The sequence below is a fragment of the Hibiscus syriacus genome, unplaced genomic scaffold (genome assembly GCF_006381635.1).
Source record: "Hibiscus syriacus cultivar Baekdansim isolate YM2019G1 unplaced genomic scaffold, ASM638163v2 tig00111402_pilon, whole genome shotgun sequence".
Taxonomy (NCBI): Eukaryota; Viridiplantae; Streptophyta; class Magnoliopsida; order Malvales; family Malvaceae; genus Hibiscus; species Hibiscus syriacus.
The window spans coordinates 1524409-1547525 of record NW_024063082.1 but is presented as its reverse complement, the minus strand read 5'-3'; the positions used below and the strand labels follow the sequence as shown (position 1 = coordinate 1547525).

General features: G+C 34.1%; 1 protein-coding gene across 1 annotated transcript; it reads right to left on the bottom strand.

Moving 5' to 3' along the window:
* Positions 1–5576: 5576 nt before the first annotated feature.
* Positions 5577–6227, bottom strand: LOC120162312. The gene has a single exon (XM_039172477.1). It carries the CDS (start codon positions 6225–6227, stop codon positions 5577–5579), a length of 651 nt encoding a protein of 216 aa, XP_039028408.1.
* Between the last annotated feature and the right edge of the window lie 16890 nt (positions 6228–23117).

Sequence of the window (23117 nt, the reverse complement as noted above, 5' to 3'; positions counted from 1 at the left end):
TAACAGAATTCAGATCAGATATCATAACAGAATCCATATCAGAAATCAGAACAGAATTAAAGTCGAAAATCAGATTAAATATTTATATGATTAGGGAACACACCAGAGTTTACAGATATTATTCAGAGGTACTGAATAATCTTATCGGCAGAGAAACACGGATCTTCAGTTTACTAATAGAATGTCATAATTTAGAATCACTATTGGAATAGTTTATTAACTACAGAATCATCAATTATTCAGAATATGAATTATAAGGATCATATTTTATTCGGACATTTTTCAGAAGTTGTACGTAATCAAAAGGGTATTCAGAATCCTTTACAACTATGTCGATTGATCGGATAATCGAATTCTCAGATCAAATGCTTGTCGTCTGGTCAATTCATTGTCTTTCCAGGGTATTTACTCATTAATACCACAAATTATTGTCCATTGATCATCTTTGGAATCATCGTTGAATAGATCTTAATGAAACTAACAGATATTTCAATGCTCTTTATCTCATTTCCACGCTTACACAATATCATGTAATGCTAAGGTACTTGATTATTTTGTTCATAACCCATCGTAATTGTACACTATGTAAACTCATCAGAGTTTTCAGACTTATCCAAATCACTTATTAAAATCCTCAGTCATTAAGATTACCTAGTTCATTTAGCAGTCATGTCTATTCCAATTATTTCGGGGGTTTACAGGGTAATCCAGACATTTCTAAATTTCGGATACATAATGTACTTCTGTTCAATTCAATTTGGTCTTCGTGGTCGATTTGTCTAACAAATATCAAATTCTTACTACTGAATGCGATCTAGAGTTGAGCTGAGCTGAATACTTCCAAAATTATCATCGAGCCAAACTTGAGAAGACAAACACACATTCAAGTAACATCTATGTCGTTCAGGTACTGACATATCATTAAGATTGATCAACTCACTTAAGCTATGTTCCATAACTTCTAAAGGTAGTCCAACACCTATGCTTATTTGGATTCCTTAATTAGTCCAAGAAATTAACTTAGTATAGGCCATATAGGTATTTTGGTCAGTTTGGTGTTCAATTTTATTCTATTCATTTCAGAGCTCGAGGATATCCACTCATTCCTGACCTTGGTGATATTCTTGGTCATTTCCATACCAGGGGTATTTTGGTCATTTCATAGATCCATTGTATTACAATCATTTCCTTCTATCCGATCTTATTATTAAATTCACACTTATCATTTATGTCAGTCCTATCGAACTATTCTGAGAGATCTGATGTATTTCAATCATTTCCATTCATCTTATCTTATTATTTAATTCAAACATATCATCTTTTCCAGCCCTTTTAAATAGTTATGACAAAAGAACACCCTTGATAATTTATTCTAAAATCAGAGATTTCAAGGTTAAAAGTATTTTCAGAAGTTACCTACAAGTTATCAGAAATTTTTCTGTACAAAGGCATATCTTAACCATCAAATCCATAATTTATCGAGTTAAGTACAAATCCTCAAAGTACTTTCCCATTCTGGGTCAACTCGGACTATTGTTACCTTTCCAGGGCATTTTCATAATTTCTTAACAAGATAATTTCGATATTAGCTCTTAACGAAAATAATTTTAATTTAAAGATCCTGTGGTTAATTGTTTTCCCGAACATTCTCTGATCTTGAAATGATTCCTTAACAGACTTATAGCATATTGCACAAACCCTCTTGGGGTTAAAAACCGGTTATCCGCATTTCCTAAGCAAAACTAACTTTTCTTATGCACATCAATAATTTTTACCGGATCAATATATCTTTTCAGAGTTATTAACCAACTTCCACGGACAATTCTTGTCATCTTACAACATAAGGGTATTTTTGTAATTTTACTCTACTGGAGTATTCTCATAATTTCTCATCCAAGTACCTTTAACATTTAACCTTTGATGAAATAAATTATAAGTTACTGATCCAGGTTGATTTATTTATCACTAAGCACAGAACTTGTAATTTAATTCTATCAATCCCTCAATTTCTTATAAAAGTCATCTGAACCATAATCAATTACTGAACCTTTTTCACCGTATTTAGATCGAGTGTAGAAATTAATTAACTACACAAATGAGACCAACATTATCTTAATCATGCATTTATCAATATTCACAAGTTCCATAAAGCATAAAGAGATAGTAAAGTATTACCTCGATTTCTGTACAATACTGATCGACCATTAAATTTCATTCGAACGCTCTCGATCTTGAAATCATCTTCTAGTATTTCCTCAGATCTATATCAACAGAAATTACATAAAAACGGAGCTTAATTCTAAGAAACGGATCGAATCGGATGATAAATTAGTCAAAAACATCTTACCGGGTTCGAATTTGGTGAAACAGACTTCTGATTCGGATTCAGGACATCGAAAACATAAAATATGACTTTTTGAAATTTTCAGTCAAAGTCAATGGGTTTGACTGGCAATTTCGAGGCCTTTTGGTCCGAGTTTTGAAAAACGGACTGCGGAATCAGATTTGGAACATCGAAAAACGTCAGGATAGGTATACTCAGTCAAAGTCAAAGGTCGTTTAATGCCCAATCAATGCTGGTCAACTATGGTCAACGCAATTCAACGATCAACAGTCGACCATTTTACACAAATATCACCCTAACATAAATTAATTACAAAATTAGTCACCTTCTGTAAATATTTACAAAACTAACACCCGAATTTTACACAAATAGCACACAAACAGAAATTAATTACAACCAGACCTCACTCTCATGGGTGGTGCGTGAACAGTGCTACGGTGTCGAAAAATTCCAAGAAAAATTCCTAAAAATTATTTTAAGCGATTTTGAGGCACTTACAAAGCCTGGTTCATAATTTTGAACGGCGGAGAGCTCGATTCCGAAACGTCGGAAACTTTGACGGGCTCACCCCTCCACGCGCCGGTGACGACGGAGAAACGGAGAACACCGGTGGACTCGAAACGATGCAAGGAACACGACGGTGCGGGAAGTAGGGGTGTGCAAATACCCGACCCGCCGACCCGGATCTAAAAAAACCGAGTAATTCTCTAAAAAAAAATTACCCAACCGGGTCGGGCCCGGGTCACAAAATCTAGTTTTTCCGGGTACTCGGGTACCCGGTTAGTTTTTATTTTTTTATTTTTTATATATATAATTATATAAAATATAATGAATTATTTATATTATGGATTATTATATTTTGTATTTCGAACTTTTAAATTTTATGTTCGGATATTAGAGTATGTAATTCGAAGTTTCGAATATTTAAATTTGTGTATATATTTTTTTAAATTAATAATTTGAAAATAAAAAATTAAAAACCGGGTATCGGGTACCCGATTCCTGGGTACCCGCAAAATCCGGGTACCCGATTACCGGGTACCCGTAACATCCGGGTCGGGACACGGGCCGAGAAATCGTCGACCCGGAAGTTCCGGGTACCCAAAAATCGGGTACCCGAAAATCCGGGTACCCGGATTTGCACACCCCTAGCGGGAAGTGTTGAAAACGGATTGTCGGATTATCGTGAATCAACGATAAACCAACTGAAATTGAGTTATTACCGACGATATTTCCGACTAAAATGAACGACGAACGGCGACGATTCACGACAAAAGGTTTCAGGAGTTTTGTTCCTCGATCGACAACAAACACGATGGTGGTTTCGGCTCATTGATCAAAGGTTGGACGACGAGTAGATCGGAGTTGAAAGGAGGGTTATTGGAGAGGAAAGCTGAGAAATATTTCTACTGAACATACGTGGGAGATTTATAATTCTCTCCAAAATAAAAATGGTTAAATCATGGTTTAGTCAATGAATTTCCTGAACTTTTCAAAACGGTCTGTCAACTTTTAAATTTTACAATTTAATCCACCATTTCTTTCAAAATACCAATTAAATTCAATACTTTATAATTTCTAAAATTTAGCCCCTAAATTGAGGTGTTACAAGAATAATGCGATTCAAGAATGATTGATCCTCTATTTCTAGTCTTAGTTATGGATATTTATAGTGATCTTTAGTGTAAATGTCAGTTGTAAGATCGTTATGACTCAGTTGTAGGATCGTTATGACTATTTGTTGACTAACAAGTTAAGTGATTTAATTAGTTATACATTAAATTTCGTTATGACGTATCACGTAGACTTATTAGAGATAATTATTTATGCATTTTAATTTATTAAAATTCTATATTTGGAAGACGTATATTAATTAAAGACTAATAGATGAAAAATTTTATCTGAGTACCTTAACTCGTAAAGAAATGAGAATTTCAATAAATACAACATGCCACAAATTTACAAATTTCTTGAAACTATTTTCGAAGATAAAATAATTGATTTAAAAAAAAAAAAACAATTAGGTCCCAATATTAGTGGCGGGACTTGCCATGCTTCCGTAACCTATTTGGTTTAATTGTTTCCCGATATCCTATTATTTAAAATTTGAAAATTAAATATTGTTTCCAACCTTTTCAGTTTAATTGTTTTTCAAGTCCCTAACAGATTTGAAATATTTAAAATTGAGCCTTAGGTGGTGTTTGTTTTTGCAGAGGTAAAAGGTCTACAGTCTGCGGACCACATCTGCAGGCATCTGCAGCAGAAGAGGTTGACCAAAAGTCTACAGTCTGTAAGAAGAAGACTGTTTGTTTTTTAACGTCTGCATACTGCTAAAATAAACTGAAATATAAATAAACTATTTTTTTTATTTTTTTTGGGATAATTCCATTTTCATTGCCCAAGAAAGCAGAGAAATCCTGCTACAAAGAACAGTACACTACATAATCAGCAAAATAACAATAATGAAACCAACAAGGGGAACAAAACAGAAGAACATTAGCTCATATACCCCACTTTGCACAGAGGGCAATATTCCTCGAATCAGACTTGCAAATGGACCAATTGCTGAGGCGGATCTAAATGGTATCCCGAATATCATTGAGCATATCACCTACCAACCTGGCACAATCCCCAAATAATTTGTTATTCCTCTTGCGCCATAAGCCATAGACGTGACCAGCAAGGGCGAGCTTCAGAATTCGTACAATAAGGGATTTACCCCTGAGGAGTTTAGTAGCACATTCTAACTCCCTATCCCATGTACTAACATTGCGTAAAATACCACACAAAGAGAGAACATTTCCCCACAGTTCTTTCACAAAATTGCATCAAAAAAATAGGTGACCTCGAGTCTCAGATTCAGCATCACAAAGTAAACACTTGTCAGTATCGATATTCAGACCCATTCATAGGAGTCTCGTCCGAGTAGGCAACCTGTCAAGGATGGCCATCCACAAGATGGTACTCTGCTTTGGAATACGCCCAAGAAACCAAACTGAATTATGCCAAGATACATTGGGGCCCTGAATTCACAACTCCTCCCAAATCCTCCTCGTGCTGAGACCATTTACTGCACCAACAAGTATATGTGAGACCTCAAACCTCATTTTTAAAATTCTCTTAAAACACTAACTAGCATTTTGGGGAATGCTCATCTGCCAAAAATCAAAGTCTTTAATCCATGCCACCCAAAGGGAGCCATCATTGGCCATAAGTTTCTTAATCAGAAGACCTATACAAGCCTTATTCCAGCCCCAATGTCAATAATACCCAGACCACCATCAGATTTCATAAGGCAAACTTGCCTCCAGCTTACTCGAGCACCACTAGCAGACAGATCAACTCCTTTCCAGAAGAACCGGGAACAAAGCTGCTCAATTTTCTTTATTATCGACTGAGAAAGAATTATCTGCCTACACCAATAGTTAGCTATACTAAAAAGGATAGAACGGATAAGTTGCAGTCTACCAGCAAAACTTAAGTGCCTATTAGCCCAAGAGTGCAATTTAGTTCTAATATTTTCAATCATACATTGGCAGTCTTTTACTACAATCTTTCGCGACACCAAAGGAACTCCAAGGTATCTTATTGGGAGGGACCCCAACTTAAAGCCAATAGCATCATAAAGAAAAGCACATAGTTCAGGATTCATACTAGCTGTAAACATTTCACACTTGCCAGCATTGAGCTTCAACCCCGAGAACGAGTAAAAGACATCCAACACGGACTGCACTCCCATTATAGAATCAAAAGTGCCCTTACAAAATATGAGGAGGTCATCAACAAAACAGATGTGAGTTAGGCATATCTTTATGCATTTGGGATGGAATTTGAAGACTCCCTTCAAAGCAGCAATATTCAACAAGTTGAAGAGGACATTCATTGCTAGGACAAAGAGAGAGGGTCACCCTGTCTAACACCTCTAGCACCCTTAAAAAACCCCGCAAGACTCCCATTTAACACAACTGAGTAGCTAGGATGAGTGACGCAAGCACATATCCATATCCATCCAATGAATTTTTCAGGCAACCTCATAGCATGAAGAATAAAAATAACAAACTCCCAATTCAATGAATCAAATGATTTCTGTAAATCAATTTTCAGGGCACATCTAGGGGAGTTATTTTTCCTAGCATAACCTCTAACTATCTCTTGGGCAAGCAAAGTGTTATCAACAATGCTTTTCCCTTTAACAAAATCAGTCTGGTTATTAGTAATCATGTCAAGAAAAACAGAAGACTGCCGATTTACTAAGATTTTTGCTATTGTCTTATAGATCACAGAACAACACGAAATGGGCCTAAAATCTTTGACAGTGTTCGAGTTAGGAACTTTAGGCACTAGGGTAATGGTTGTTGCATTAAGTGATGGAAGAATAAAAGAAGCATCGAAACAATACCTGATGGCAGCTTTGAAGTCCTCTCCAACAATTGGTCATGCCTTCTTAAAGAAATAAGGATTGTAACCGTCAGGACCCGGGAACTTGTTATTCCCTTGTCCCCAAATAGCATCCTTAATTTCTTTGTCAGAGACCATACTACATAAGGTATCAGCAGCCCCCTAGGCAAGGTGTAACCAAGTAAGTCTCTAATTGTAACATCCTAAGTAACGGGTTAGTGACTAAATTGTAAAAATTCAGAATTTGGTGATTAAAGTAGAATAAATATATATAGGTTAAAAATAATTGTTAGTAAATATGAAATGAATTTAAGGACAAAATGGTAATTTGCAAGGAAAAAATAATAATAATTAAAAATTTTAAGGGGTTATATTATAACCCACGTGGGGCATTAGGAGGAAACAAATGTTTCCAGAATACTCTCATCTCTTCTTCCTTCTTTCTTATCTTTACTCTTCTCTTCTTCCAAACGTGAAGACCAAGTTTAAGGTAAGAATCTGAACCTGGGTAGTTTCTTTGATTTTTAGATTGGAAATGGAAGTTTGGATGTTATATAAGCTAAAGGAAAGCTTATATGACATTAAGACAACAAGATAAGTGTTTTAGGTATAGATTTTGAAAATGAGTTTTTAGATGAAATTTTGATATGGATGAGTTTTTGAAGTTTGAATAAGATTTTTGACTTGTCAATAAGTTAATTAAGAAGTATGAGGTAATAGAATTGAAATTAAAACAAGTTGGAATTTGAGTAAGATTCTTCAATTCTATATGGATGATTAGTTTTTTTTAGTTTTAGAGGTATTGAATGGATAATAATTAGTTTAAGTAAGTGTATGAAAGCTAAGAGTATTAAAGGGAGTGAAATAGGTATGTTTGAGCTGAAATGAGATGATTTTCGAGCTCAAAATAGGATTTCTGGGCTAGGGGAATCGGTACCCATTCAAGGGGAATCGATACCCCCTCAACGTATATGAATTTCCAGAATGCTAGAGGGGAATCGATACCCCCAGGGGGGAACCGATTCCCCCATATAAAAAAAAGAAGAGAAAAGAAAGAAAGACTAAACTATTAATTCCTTAAATGGGTAGCTATTAAAGATTAATTTCAAGACATAGACATCTGATGATCATCTTGAAAATTATGTTTATGTAGATACCGAGCCTATACGAGTTCGGGAACAATCTACAAGTAGGATCGATCGAAGAGAAGGCAAAGAAATATAGGTGAGTGCATATGCATAGCATAATTATAGAAATATACTCCATTCTAGACTTGTGATAAGTCTAGATTTTATATCTTGGCACATGAGCATATTTTGTATTATGAGACATGACATGAATTCATATAAAATGCATTATATGACATGAATATGCAAGAAAAGTTATGAGCTATGTGAAAAGGTAAGAATTTACATGTCTACGCGATATAGACTACGTGAAATGTAAAAGCCCATGTTATGTAGATGAGAACTATAGGTATAGTTGGCATGCCAAGGGTAGAGGGTCTACGCGGTCCTTCGGGACAAAATTCTACGCGGTCCTTCGGGATATATATATATATATTCTTTGGAACATGTGTGAAGTCTGGTGAGACACATATGTGACCCCTAGCATATGTATATGATTCTTAAGGAATTCTATGTGGTCCTTATGGACATTATTATATGGCACTACGGTGCAATTCTACGCGGCACTTCGGTGCATTTATACGAGCTGTGGTGACAGCATAGTGCACAACCTCACATTACTCAGATACCTTAGGTTCTCAATATAATATCATGGGCCAATAAACTTATTAATACAGATTCATGAATGTTAAAGTCATACGCTTACAGGTATGGATATTGATGATGTAGACTACATTGATTAAGTACATATTTGCATCTCATTTCATATGATTATGACATTTTCATTACATTGCCTTGTTATTATTATTACATTGGCTCACTAAGTCGATGACTTAGCGTGTGAGTGTTTCACACGTAGGATCTGAGAAAGTAGACGAGACAGGTGAAGCAGCTTGACAGCATTACTTCTGCAACCACCAGATCAGAAGCAACTTAATCAGTAGGTCATTTTTTTATGTAAATGGCAGTTGGCATGTAATTAAAGAGTTAAGTTGTGTATGCTCTGAATATTTTGGTAAACTTATATTACAATATGTATATTATCGTATTTTCTTAATATAAGTTCAAATATTTTGTTATTATTGGTTAAGAGTTGTGTTTTAAAAGTCAATGTAATATCTCTGACTCATATCCGGGTCAAGTACGGGTTGGGGGTGTTACATTTAATGGTATCAGAGCTATGGTTTAGCCGATTCTAGGCATGAACCAGAGTCTATAGAGTCTTTAAATGGAATACATGCCAACAAATAGTGAGAACTTCTGATCTGGTATAGTATGAGTATGCTGTTTTGCTAATAGAACAATGTGCTTATTCTTATTAGATGTCCAGACATAATAGCTCCCGAAGTGAAGCGGGAGAAGATAGGCATGCTGAAAGCAGTAATTCACCTGCCCTGGCCAGGCAAGGTGAAGAACAGGCATCTCAAGGAGTGCCTGTGCAAGATCAAGATACGTTCTTCAGAACGTTAGACGCTATTCTGACGCTTCTTTAACCTTCTACTCCACTAACTCAAAGAATAAATGTAGCAAAAGAGTTGAGAGGTTTAGGAGCTCCCGAATTTAAGGGAGAAGCTGAGGAAGGTCCAGTGTCAGCGGATCTTTGGTTGAATGATTTGAAAATCATGTTAGATGGTCTCCACTGTTCCGAAGTGGAGAAATTAGATGGAGATGTGTCTTTATTGAGGGGTCAGGCGAGGATATGGTGGACGAACGTCACCATTAGGATGTCAACCGACCAGTTGACTTGGTCTTTGTTTTTAGAAGAATTTAAAAACAAGTATATTGGAGATCAGTTTATCCGACAAATGAAGCAGGAGTTTATGAATTTGAAGCAGATGAGCCGCTCTGTATATGAGTACGAATGTGAGTTTAATAAGCTGAGCAGGTTTGCAGCTGAGCTTGTGCCTACTGAAAAAGATGCTTGCGAATGGTTTGTGGAGGGCTTGCGCCCTAGACTTAAAGAATTGTTGATAGTATTAAACTTGTCCTCGTTCTAGGAGGTGATTAATCGTGCAAAAGCTCTTGAAAGGGCTCAGAATGAAAGATTTAGGGACTCAAGAGTTCAGACATCAAAGAGGACGACTACTTCTTCTAGCTCAGTACCATCAAAAAGGGGAAGAGACTCGGGATTTCGATCACAAGCTAGATCAGAATCAGTTGCATCGTCTGCTAAGGGAGCAAGTCAGGCAAGACCTAGACAGACGCAGTCAGTGAAATCTGGTGCTAGGAGATCTACTCCGAGTCAAGGGAGACAGTGTCAGCACTGTGGGAAAAACCATTATGGGGCTTGTCGTATGGCTGTTGGGACTTGTTTTCGATGCGGAGATGCCAGACATTTTATCAGGGATTGTCCATTGATTGTTGTTGAGCCTGCACCATCTGGAAGAGTTGGTTCTTCCTCACAAAGAGGACGAGGAAGAGGCAGAGGAAGGAACCCGTCTGAATTCTCTGCTCAACCTGAAGTTCGATCCACTGCTCGGGTATACAATCTAAAGACAAGTGAAGACCGTGATGACCCTGATATTATAGCAGGTACTTTTCAGTTGTATGATAAATTAGTATTGGTGCTGATTGATCCGGGTTCTAATTATTCTTATATTACAAGTAAGTTAGTAAAGGAGTTGAGGATTCCTATAGAAGCTACGAGTAATGTGATGATAGTAACTAATCCGTTAGGGCATAGTACTCAGGTGGACAAAGTCTGTAAGGGGTGTCCCATAAAGGTTAAGGGAATTGAATTCCCTGCTAATCTGATGGAATTACCCTTTGACGAGTTTGAAGTGATTCTGGGAATGGATTGGTTGTTTCATTATTATGGGAATGTCGACTGTAGATTGAAAAAGGTAACCCTGAAGAGTCCAGAAGGAATAGAAGTTAATGTGATCAGTGAAATGTGTAATCCTTTAGCAAATGTAATATCAGTGATGTCTGCCAAGAAATTATTGCTACAAGGATGTCAGGGTTTTCTTGCAAATGTGATTGATTCAAGAGCTCAAGAGAAAAGGTTAGAGGAGATTCCAATAGTTCGAGAGTTCCCTGATGTTTTTCCTGCTGAATTGCCAGGATTACCTCCGGATAGAGAGGTAGAATTTCAAATTGAAGTAATGCCAGGAACCGCTCCAATTGCAATGTCACCTTATAGAATGGCTCCAAAAGAATTGCAAGAGTTAAAGAATCAATTACAAGAGTTGCTAGAGAAGGGATTTATCCGACCAAGTGTATCGCCTTGGGGAGCTCCGGTGTTATTTGTTAAAAAGAAGGATGGATCAATGAGTCTTTGCATTGATTATCGACAGCTCAATAAGGTGACAATCAAGAATAAGTATCCCCTTCCACGTATTGACGATTTGTTTGATCAATTAAAAGGAGCTTCGGTATTCTCGAAGATTGACTTACGTTCCGGTTATCACCAATTGAAGATTCAGGAAAAAGACATTCCGAAGACAGCTTTCAGAACGAGATATGGTCATTATGAATTCATTGTAATGCCATTTGGAGTAACGAATGCATCTGCCGCTTTCATGGATCTTATGAACAGGATTTTTCAGCCCTACTTGGATCAGTTTGTTGTTGTCTTTATTGATGACATACTGGTGTACTCGAAATCCCATGAAGAGCATAGCACACATCTGAGGATCGTCTTGCAAATTTTAAGAGATAAAAAGTTGTATGCCAAATTGTCCAAATGTGAGTTCTGGTTAAAGGAAGTAATTTTCTTGGGGCATGTGATCTCGGCAGTTGGGATTAGAGTAGACCCTTAGAAGGTTAAAGCTATAATGGATTGGGAAGTTCCTAAGAATGTGTCTGAAGTTCGGAGTTTTCTTGGACTTGCCGGTTACTATCGAAGATTCGTTAAGAATTTTTCGATGATTGTGTTGCCTCTAACAAAGTTAATGAGAAAGAACGTACTATTTGTTTGGACTTCGGAATGTCAAGAAAGTTTCGAAGCTTTAAAGAGAATTATGACAGAAACTCCGATATTGGTTCAACCGGAATCTGGCAAGAATTTTGTAGTATATAGTGACGCATCCCATAACGGGTTGGGGTGTGTATTAATGCAAGAAGGAAAGGTGGTAGCGTATGCATCGAGACAGTTGAAACCACATGAAAGGAATTACCCCACTCATGATTTAGAAATGGTTGCTGTAGTATTCGCTCTCAGGATTTGGTGTCATTATCTTTATGGGGAACGTTGTTACTTATATACGGATCATAAGAGCCTGAAGTACCTGATGACTCAAAAAGAATTGAATTTGAGGCAACGTAGATGGGTAGAGTTCTTAAAGGATTATGATGTGATAATTGATTATCATCCTGGAAAGGCTAATGTGGTAGCAGATGCTTTGAGTAGAAAGACGTTTGCAGCCTTAAGAGCTATGGATGCAAGATTATCTTTAACGGGATACGGTGGTCTTTGTGCAGAATTAACCCTTAAACCAGCATGGTTGGAACGAATAAGAGAATTGCAAAGTAAAGATTAAGTGTGTTTGAAAAGAATTGAACAAGTAAAGAACAAAGAGATTAAAAACTTTGAGATTAAGTTAGATGGAAATCTATATTGTAAAGGAAGAATTGTAATACCCGACAATGATGACTTGAAGAAAGAAATTTTATCAGAGGCTCATTGCAGTCCGTTAACGATGCATCCAGGTGGAACCAAGATGTATATGGATTTGAAGAATCGATTTTGGTGGTCAGGGATAAAACGAAGCATCATCGATTTTGTGTCTAAGTGTTTGATATGTCAACAAGTCAAAGCCGAGCATCAAGTTCCATCAGGATTATTGCAACCGCTTTTCATTCCTCAATGGAAATGGGAAAATGTTACGATGGATTTTATTTCGGGGTTACCCTTGACTCCGAACAAAAGAGAATCAATTTGGGTAATTGTTGATCGATTAACTAAGTCAGCGCATTTCCTTCAGGTTAGAACGGATTTCTCTATGGAAAAGTATGCAGAGTTGTATATTAGAGAAGTTATTAGATTGCATGGAGTACATGTTTCCATAGTCTCTGATCGAGACCCTCGATTCACTTCTAGATTCTGGAAATCTTTGCATGGAGCGTTGGGGACTCGTTTAAACTTTAGTACGGCTTTTCATCCTCAGACTGATGGGCAATCAGAGAGAACTATTCAGATATTGGAAGATATGTTGAGAGCATGCGTAATGGAATTTAAAGGATCATGGGAAAAGTATTTACCGCTGGCAGAGTTCGCTTACAACAATAGCTATCAGTCGAGTATTAAAATGGCTCCCTATGAAGCTCTTTACGGAAGGAAATGTCGTACGCCTTTGAACTGGTACTAGCTCAAAGATAAAGAAGTGCTTGGTCCTGAGTTGATTCAGGAAGTAGAAGAAAAGGTCCAAATAATTCAGAGTAATCTCAAAGCTGCAGCAGACAGACAGAAATCATATGCAGATCTAAAAAGGAAAGAAATTGAATTTCAAGTTGGAGATAAAGTGTTTTTAAAAGTGTCTCCATGGAAGAAGGTGTTGAGATTTGGTCGAAAAGGAAAATCAAGTCCTCGGTTTATTGGACCGTATGAAATTATAAAAAGGGCGGGACCCGTAGCATACCAATTGACGTTACCACCAGAAATGGGAAAGATTCACAATATATTCCATGTCTCAATGCTTCGAAGATATCGATCGGATCCCTCCCATATCATAAATCCAGAAGAGATCGAGGTACAACCGGATATGACTTATGAGGAAGAACCGATTCAAATTTTAGCTCAGGAGGTTAAGCAATTGAGGAACAAGACTATTCCTTTGGTCAAAGTGTTGTGGAGAAATCACAAAGTAGAAGAAGCAACGTGGGATCGTGAAGAAGATATGCGACATCAATACCCTCATTTGTTCGTGCAATGAAAATTCGAGGACGAATTTTCTTAAGGGGGAGAGATTTGTAACATCCTAAATAACGGGTTAGTGACTAAATTGTAAAAATTCAGAATTTGGTGATTAAAGTAGAATAAATATATATAGGTTAAAAATAATTGTTAGTAAATATGAAATGAATTTAAGGACAAAATGGTCATTTGCAAGGAAAAAATAATAATAATTAAAAATTTTAAGGGGTTATATTATAACCCACGTGGGGCATTAGGAGGAAACAAATGTTTCCAGAATCCTCTTATCTCTTCTTCCTTCTTTCTTATCTTCACTCTTCTCTTCTTCCAAACGTGAAGACCAAGTTTAAGGTAAGAATCTGAACCTGGGTAGTTTCTTTAATTTTTAGATTGGAAATGGAAGTTTGGATGTTATATAAGCTAAAGGAAAGCTTATATGACATTAAGACAACAAGATAAGTGTTTTAGGTATAGATTTGGAAAATGAGTTTTTAGATGAAATTTTGATATGGATGAGTTTTTGAAGTTTGAATAAGATTTTTGACTTGTCAATAAGTTAATTAAGAAGTATGAGGTAATAGAATTGAAATTAGAACAAGTTGGAATTTGAGTAAGATTCTTCAATTCTATATGGATGATTAGTTTTTTTTTTAGTTTTAGAGGTATTGAATGGATAATAATTAGTTTAAGTAAGTGTATGAAAGCTAAGAGTATTAAAGGGAGTGAAATAGGTATGTTTGAGCTGAAATGAGATGATTTTCGAGCTCAAAATAGGATTTCTGGGCTAGGGGAATCGGTACCCATTCAAGGGGAATCGATACCCCCTCAACGTATATGAATTTCCAGAATGCTAGTGGGGAATCGATACCCCAAGGGGGGAACCGATTCCCCCATATAAAAAAAAGAAGAGAAAAGAAAGAAAGACTAAACTATTAATTCCTTAAATGGGTAGCTATTAAAGATTAATTTCAAGACATAGACATCTGATGATCATCTTGAAAATTATGTTTATGTAGATACCGAGCCTATACGAGTTCGGGAACAATCTACAAGTAGGATCGATCGAAGAGAAGGCAAAGAAATATAGGTTAGTGCATATGCATAGCATAATTATAGAAATATACTCCATTCTAGACTTGTGATAAGTCTATATTTTATATCTTGGCACATGAGCATATTTTGTATTATGAGACATGACATGAATTCATATAAAATGCATTATATGACATGAATATGCAAGAAAAGTTATGAGCTATGTGAAAAGGTAAGAATTTACATGTCTACGCGATATAGACTACGTGAAATGTAAAAGCCCATGTTATGTAGATGAGAACTATAGGTATAGTTGGCATGCCAAGGGTAGAGGGTCTACGCGGTCCTTCGGGACAAAATTCTACGCGGTCCTTCGGGATATATATATATATATATTCTTTGGAACATGTGTGAAGTCTGGTGAGACACATATGTGATCCCTAGCATATGTATATGATTCTTAAGGAATTCTATGTGGTCCTTATGGACATTATTATATGGCACTACGGTGCAATTCTACGCGGCACTTCGGTGCATTTATACGAGCTGTGGTGACAGCATAGTGCACAACCTCACATTACTCAGATACCTTAGGTTCTCAATATAATATCATGGGCCAATAAACTTATTAATACAGATTCATGAATGTTAAAGTCATACGCTTACAGGTATGGATATTGATGATGTAGACTACATTGATTAAGTACATATTTGCATCTCATTTCATATGATTATGACATTTTCATTACATTGCCTTGTTATTATTATTACATTGGCTCACTAAGTCGATGACTTAGCGTGTGAGTGTTTCACACGTAGGATCCGAGAAAGTAGACGAGACAAGTGAAGCAGCTTGACAGCATTACTTCTGTAACCACCAGATCAGAAGCAACTTAATCAGTAGGTCATTTTGTTATGTAAATGGCAGTTGGCATGTAATTAAAGAGTTAAGTTGTGTATGCTCTGAATATTTTGGTAAACTTATATTACAATATGTATATTATCGTATTTTCTTAATATAAGTTCAAATATTTTGCTATTATTGGTTAAGAGTTGTGTTTTAAAAGTCAATGTAATATCTCTGACTCATATTCGGGTCGGGTACGGGTTGGGGGTGTTACACTAATGATATTAATGTTGGAGCCTTTGATATTTTGGTCAATCCTCCCCAACTTGTTTTGAAAAAATTAACTACCTCATTAGACATATCCTCGAAAGTGTCCAATCTGCCCCCATGCTGATCAAAGAGCACACTAATGGTATTGATCTTCCTCTTGCTTGTGACCAGGGAATAAAAGAACCGAGTCCATTGGTCCCCTTGTTGAATCCAATTAACCTTGGCTTTTTGCTTGTAGAAAAGCAATTCAGCTTCCTCAAGGGCTCTCAACTCCTTTTCAACCTCCGTTTTAACAGTAATTTTATTACCAACAGTACATGGATCAAGGTTAGCCAGCTAAATTTTTAACAATTCCTCCCGCTTTTGCTTAACCCTGCCTGAGATATCATTGAAATGAGATTTGTTAAGCTCCTTAAGACGGCATTTCAGTCTTTTAAGCTTCAGAAATAAAACCTGAGCTGGGTTGCCAATGATAAGGGACCACCAAGGATCTTCAATAATAGACAAGAATTGAGGGTGTAGGGCCCAAAAATTAAAAAATTTGAAGGGCTTCGGCCTTGCAATTGGGGCAGGCTTATGAATCCAAACAAGGCCTGGACAGTGGTCAGAGTCTCTCGGGGCCAAAAACTCAACCTCCGAGTCAGCAAAAGATCCCAACTAGGCATGGTTGATGAGAACACGGTCCAGTTTGTGAGCTAGGAAACTACCCTGTTGCTTGTTGGACCAGGTGAACAAGGGGCCAGTAGATAGGTGATCAGAGAGGCCCAACTGCTCAACACAGTTTTGAAAGTCAGAAATATCAACCAACAAACTTCCACTAACAGGCACTGAGGTTTCTTCTGAGTTGAGGATAACATTAAAGTTAACCCCAGTAGCCAAGGATCAGAACCTACAATATTCTCCAAAGAAATAAGTTGATTCCAAAGTTGCTTGCGGTGAACTCCATCATTCGAGCCATATATAACAGATATGTATAAATCTTTACCACCAAAATCTGTCTTAACAGAAACACACTGATCAAAGACTGATCAGACCACACAATTCAAACTACTATGCCAGAGGACCTAGATACGACCATTAATGGCATGGTTATAGTTATAACACGAATTCCAGTCTCCAAAACTTTGGTTCAATATAGATACAAATTTATTTTCTTTCACTCTTGTCTCAAAGAGGCACAATATGCTAATTTGACAACCAACCGCCCAACGCAAAACTTTCTTCTATTTAAGGGGGTTATTAAAGCCCTTTACGTTCCAGAAACAAATCAACATGGCATAGGGGCAGAGGAAGAAGCACCACCACTTACTTCCATTTTTTTTGCCTTTTCAACATGTTTCTTTTTCTTAATTTTCAAATCTTGCATTACTTTCTCAACACCGAGAGAAGCAACTCTCTGTTTCCTGCCTGAGTCCACAGAAGGTAAGCTCTCAGGGTCGATAGAATTAAGTACTTCAAACTTATTCTTTGACCCTCCCCCAATAGCCTTACCCCTCTCCTTAGCAGGTCTACCCCTACCTCTCTTCAGTTGAGGGTTACTACCTTGGCTAGGTACTACAGCAGGACCTACCTGAGAGGGTTGTGGGATCTCTAAAACTTTCTCATTACCAACACCAACATTATCAATCCCACTATCATACTCATTAGTCCATTTGATAAAAGATTCTTTGCCAGCTGAACAAAGATAATTAACAACATTATCAGCTACATTGTCATTACCAGTATCATTCACCTTCAAGACCATCTCAGAACCATAGATGGAATCAACAGATTTAACCACTGGGGCAGTCTCCTTAACTCTCCATACCTGCTCAATCTTACCTCGTCTTGGGCAAAATTTAACCAAATGACCAAATCGGCCACAGTCACCACAAGATAGAGGCATCCAGGGAACTTTAACTTTAATCTTGGCTATTGATTCATCACATCAACAAAGTCAGGAATTCTAGAACCAACTAAGACCTCAATACAAACTCGAGCGTATTCTAGTCTTTCTCTGACAGCTGTAATCGAGTCCATAAGAAAGGGTTTACCAATTGCACTAGTATTATAGCTCAACCCCTTCTTTGAATAGAGCTATAAAGGTATATTAAACAATTGAATCCAAATTGGCATACGAATTAAATCAAACTGAAGCTCTTTCAAATTTGGCTCCTACTTCTTAAGAAATAATTGTTTATATTGGACGTGCTAATGACCATTTTCTAAAATCCAATCCCTAGCTGATGAATTAACGAATGAAAAAATGAACAAATTAAGACCAGCTAAACTGACCTTGACCGGAGCAACTTTACTCCACATCAATTCAATAGTCTTTTGTAAAGAACCAAAGTTAGGGATTGCATCAACAAACTGCTCAACCAAAGCGTATCTCCACTCCATAATCCCTTCTTCGAACACGTATCGTGGAGGTTTCACAACAAATGAGCCTTCAACCTCAGCCGGGGGGAAGAAATCGAGCTCTTGCTCATTCCCGACAGCAAAAAGCTTACTCCAGTCAGTAGATGATTCCCCAGACATTGCCCAGCAGAATCCCTAAGAAAATGACCAACAAGAACATAAAGAATCGAAGAATCGAAGAGAGAAATGGCTTCGTTTTCAATCGCTGTTAGCCCAACTAACATGCACCGGGAGAGAAAACTTTAACGTGCACCGTTTCTCTTCTTATTTTTAGCAGATAAATAAACTGATTTTTTAAACTATACTCAAATAACCATTTTTGCTATTAATTTTTAAAAAAAATATAAAATGTCATTAAATTTAATGAATTATTACAAAATAGTCACTATAATGTTGTAATAAATTATAAAAGTTCAATAATATAATAATAATTTTATAGTATTTAGATAAATTTATTTATAATTTTACAATCTTTTAATAAATTTAATAAATATTTTATAAATTTTTAAACTTTATTGACGAAAATGATCATTTGTATAGAACTCAACGATATCTAATATACTTTATTTGAAAAAATATATTAAATAAATATTATACGAATATTATTATTATAAATTATTACATCTACGGACTATTAGATTTTGGTTTTAATATTATATATTATTTTAAAAATTATTATTAAATCAATCGATAATGAAATCAATTTGATTTTAATTCAATCTGTTTATTTCAGTTTAAGTAATTGTTTAAAAAATTATATTTTAATTATCAATTATTATTGATTCACAAATATATCAATACTCGATTTTATAATATCATTTAAATCATCTTAATTTATTCGAGTGGTACAATCCGATTCTAGTACTAACATAAAAAAATATATATAATATATACTCCATATAATATACATCAATTAGTATTTTTCTATTTAGAAAAAAATATATTATTTGTTTTTTATTTATTTATTTTGTATAAAGAGACTTTTGTACTTTACCAGAATTAAATGATAAGAATCATATTTTTCAATATTGTGAATATTTTTTTATTAAAACATTTATTTTATCTTTTAATGCTAATAATTGTATGTCCCCATGATTTTTTAAGTTTTTATATAAATTTTTTTTACTAAGTTTAATTGTATAATATTTTTTACTAAGTTTAATATATATTTTCAAATAAAGTATATTAGATATCATTGAGTTATATACAAATGATAATTTTCGTTAATAAAATTTAAAAAATTATAAAATACTTGTTAAATTTATTAAAATATTATAAAATTATTAATAAATTTTTCTAAATACTATAAAATAATTATCATATTATCGAACTTTTATAATTTATTACAACATTATAGTGACTATTTTGTAATAATTCATTAAATTTAATGATATTTTATAATTTTTAAAAAATTAATAGCAAAAATGGTTCTTTAAAAAGGTTAGAAGAGCTTTGAAGACATAAGTCCAAATATGCGCAAAAAAGATGACGCACAGACGTTAGAAGAGCTTATGTCTTCTAAAAAACAAACGGTCTGCGAAGCCCAATGTCTGCGCGTGGTCTACGCGACGCAGACATAAGAGCTTTGAAGACCTTAAACAGTGAAAATAAACACCACCGTAGACTCCTCTCAACCATCTTTATTTAATTATATTATTATTAATTTTAAAATTAAACTAATTAAATCTTTTAATTTAAATATTTTTAAATTCTTGCTAAATTTGAAAATAAACAATTTACCCCTATAAATCAGTATAGTTTTGTCCCCGATAGGAATGACAGCCACAAAACATTGACTATATATTGTAAAATAAATACAAAATATTTCAAAAAGAATATATTTTTATACCAACTCAGTGCTATCTGTGTTTGTGTATTAACAAATTAGAGTGACTCAAATTATAAGGGTTCATTTTATCTTAATTAGTGGTCGAAGATTCGATCATCTTCTTGAAGAACAAATAGTTTTGAAACTCGTGATTAATGTCCATGTAATTTGGACCTGTAGAACACATAATTAGTCACTAGTCTCGCCGCAGTCATCCGAAAACGAAAAAAATTAAGTGACTGATTTTCATAATTAAATATTTTAAATTGGCTAGAAAATATTGAAACAATCATCTAAATAATTATTAAATAGAATAATAATATTTCCTTAACTTATTTTTTTTAATTATTTTAAATTTCAAAGTGCTTTTACTTTAACTTCCAATTAGAGATAATTATATTATGTATCCTCAAAGTATGAATCTTATTTAAATTGATCCTTAAACTTTTGAATATTTCATTTTTATACAAAAACTATGACGCGCATTTATAATTAGTCCTCAAACTATGATACTAATTTTAAATTGATCTCCAAACTTTTGAACATTTTGATTTCATCCCAAACTATTGATATATGTTAATAAGATCTCATGTTAAAAGAAAAAACTATTCAACCAAGCTATATTATTATGTGTTTGAAAAAAATTATGTTAAACTATGGTTAGAACTGATATTATATTTAGATGAATGTATGGATAAAATTAAAAGGTTCAAAAGTTTGAGGATCATTTTAAAATAAATATCATAATAAGAAAACAAGAAACAATATTTTAAAGTTTAAATGCTAATTTAAAATAATGTTAATGATTTAAAAATACAAGTAAAACATTAAAAGGTTTGATGATTACTTTAAAATAAAAGTTGTAGTATGGAATCGTGTGATGCAATTAATTCTTCCAATTTAGTAATCGTAGATTTCATTTCATGCAAGTAATACGCCGTTAGTAGCATTATTAAGATTCTGTCTTTGGCTCACGTGTTCTTTGCTCCTACTAGAGATGTCAAACTTGGAATCTTTTGATCGCTTGACTTGTCAGATTTGATGCGAATTTAAAGCGATAAAATTATGGTTAAAATAAAAAAAAGTTGTCCGCCCATTCTAAGAAGTTGTTTTATTGAGTATTTTGATTATTATAAGTTACAAAATGATCTCTTATTATTGAGTTTACTAACTATTAAAATTTACAAAATGATCATTCGACTATTCATATGTTTCAAACTCATCCTTTTTCTATTAAAAATTTAAGCACCTTTTGAGTTTGACGTTAACTCGTTGATTAATATATGATAAAATTATATTTTAATGATGTCTACTGACACCGTCATTACTTTTAAGCACTAACTAGACGTCATAATAGTTCAAACTGTCAATCCACATAAGACAATTCAAACAAATTTTAGAATGTATTTTATCATATATCAATCAATAGATTAACATCAAACTCAGAAAATCATCAAATTTTTAATAAAAAAATACGAGGTTTGAAATATATGAATATTCATGTGACTATTTTATAACTTTTAATTCAATAAGATAACACCCTGTAGTTAAGGGATCATTTGTGTATTTTACCCTAAAATTATATGAAATTGTGATAAAAAGTTGAATAAGGTGTATAAAAAAATATTTTATAATTTAAGGTTACCGTATTTTTGTATGATGATTTCATGATTTTAACATACTTGTAAGGTGAGTTCCCATATTGTTTACATGCATGTTACCTTGCAACAATGCAGCCCGAACGTAGGGGAGGCACGGACATCATGTAACAACATATAGCATGTATGCAAACAGAATGGAAAAGTTGCTATGCACACATAGTGAGACCATGCAGTCAACATGTTTTTTTGAAATCGTTATTGAATCCTAACGAGGTCATCGATTTATTGTAATAGTCCTCTTAGATTATGAAATAATTTTTGGTACACCTCATTCAATTAATTGTTTCCACCACAATATTCAAACAACTTCACCAATTTCACAAAATATGTAGTCATTAAATTATATTTAAGCAAATATCTTAATTATTAATTATAAAAGAAAAATTATGAAACCTTATCAAATTATTATAAGATAATTGTTATAAAATTATAAAAGTATAAAAAATTGGTAAATTCAATAATTATTTTATAATAATTTAATGAAATTTCATGATCATTTTATAGTAGTTTGATAAAATATAATAATTTTATAAAATTTAAATAAATTTAATGATTAATTTATAGCTTTTAAAAATTCAATGACTATTATTATTATTTTAATAAAAAATGTATTTGCCTAAATTGTCCTATGTTTGATTAAATAGCCCTTAATCATAAAAGACTAAAAAAATATTAAATTAAAATGAGAGTGCAAGCTAACAATGTAAAATATATAAAATTAACAATAATAAGAATAAAGTACATAAATATATTATTAAATTATATTGAAATGATTTCTTTTATTACTAAATTTTAAAAGCTACAAATTGATCATTAAACTTATTAAATTATTATAAGATGGTTGATACACATTATAAAATAGTGATAAATTTTAATAAATTTAAAGATATTTTATAATAGTTTAATAAATGTAATAAATATTTTACAATAGTTTAATTAAAATATTATATGTATAAATGGAAGAATTTAATAAAAATGGATTAAAATATTCGTAATAAAAGTATTAGCGACGATATTTTCCATAAAAGAGAAGAATTAGTTGATATGTTCCCTAAAACAGAAGAAATAGTCTGATTATGAGATTATTATAAGTTAATCCTAAGAGTTTCTAATGCTAATCAGTGGTTCGTTCACTCCATTGCAATTTTGAAAGGTTTTTAATTTGTCGGCGACTCTCTTTCGGAACTACGCACCGCCAGGCGAGCAAATCCAACTGACAAAACAGTGTTTGGTGAAGAAACCTGTTATTTTCGTTTTCGAAAGTTCAAAAGTTCTCAGGTTTTTCATCTGAATTACGAAATTCGGTCCACTTTTTGGTTCCTTTTCTTAATTTTTTATTATTATTTTCATAGTATG

Excerpts from the sequence above, each read along its gene's own strand:
- LOC120162312 (XM_039172477.1), bottom strand. The coding sequence starts at position 6,227 with ATGAATGTCCTCTTCAACTTGTTGAATATTGCTGCTTTGAAGGGAGTC.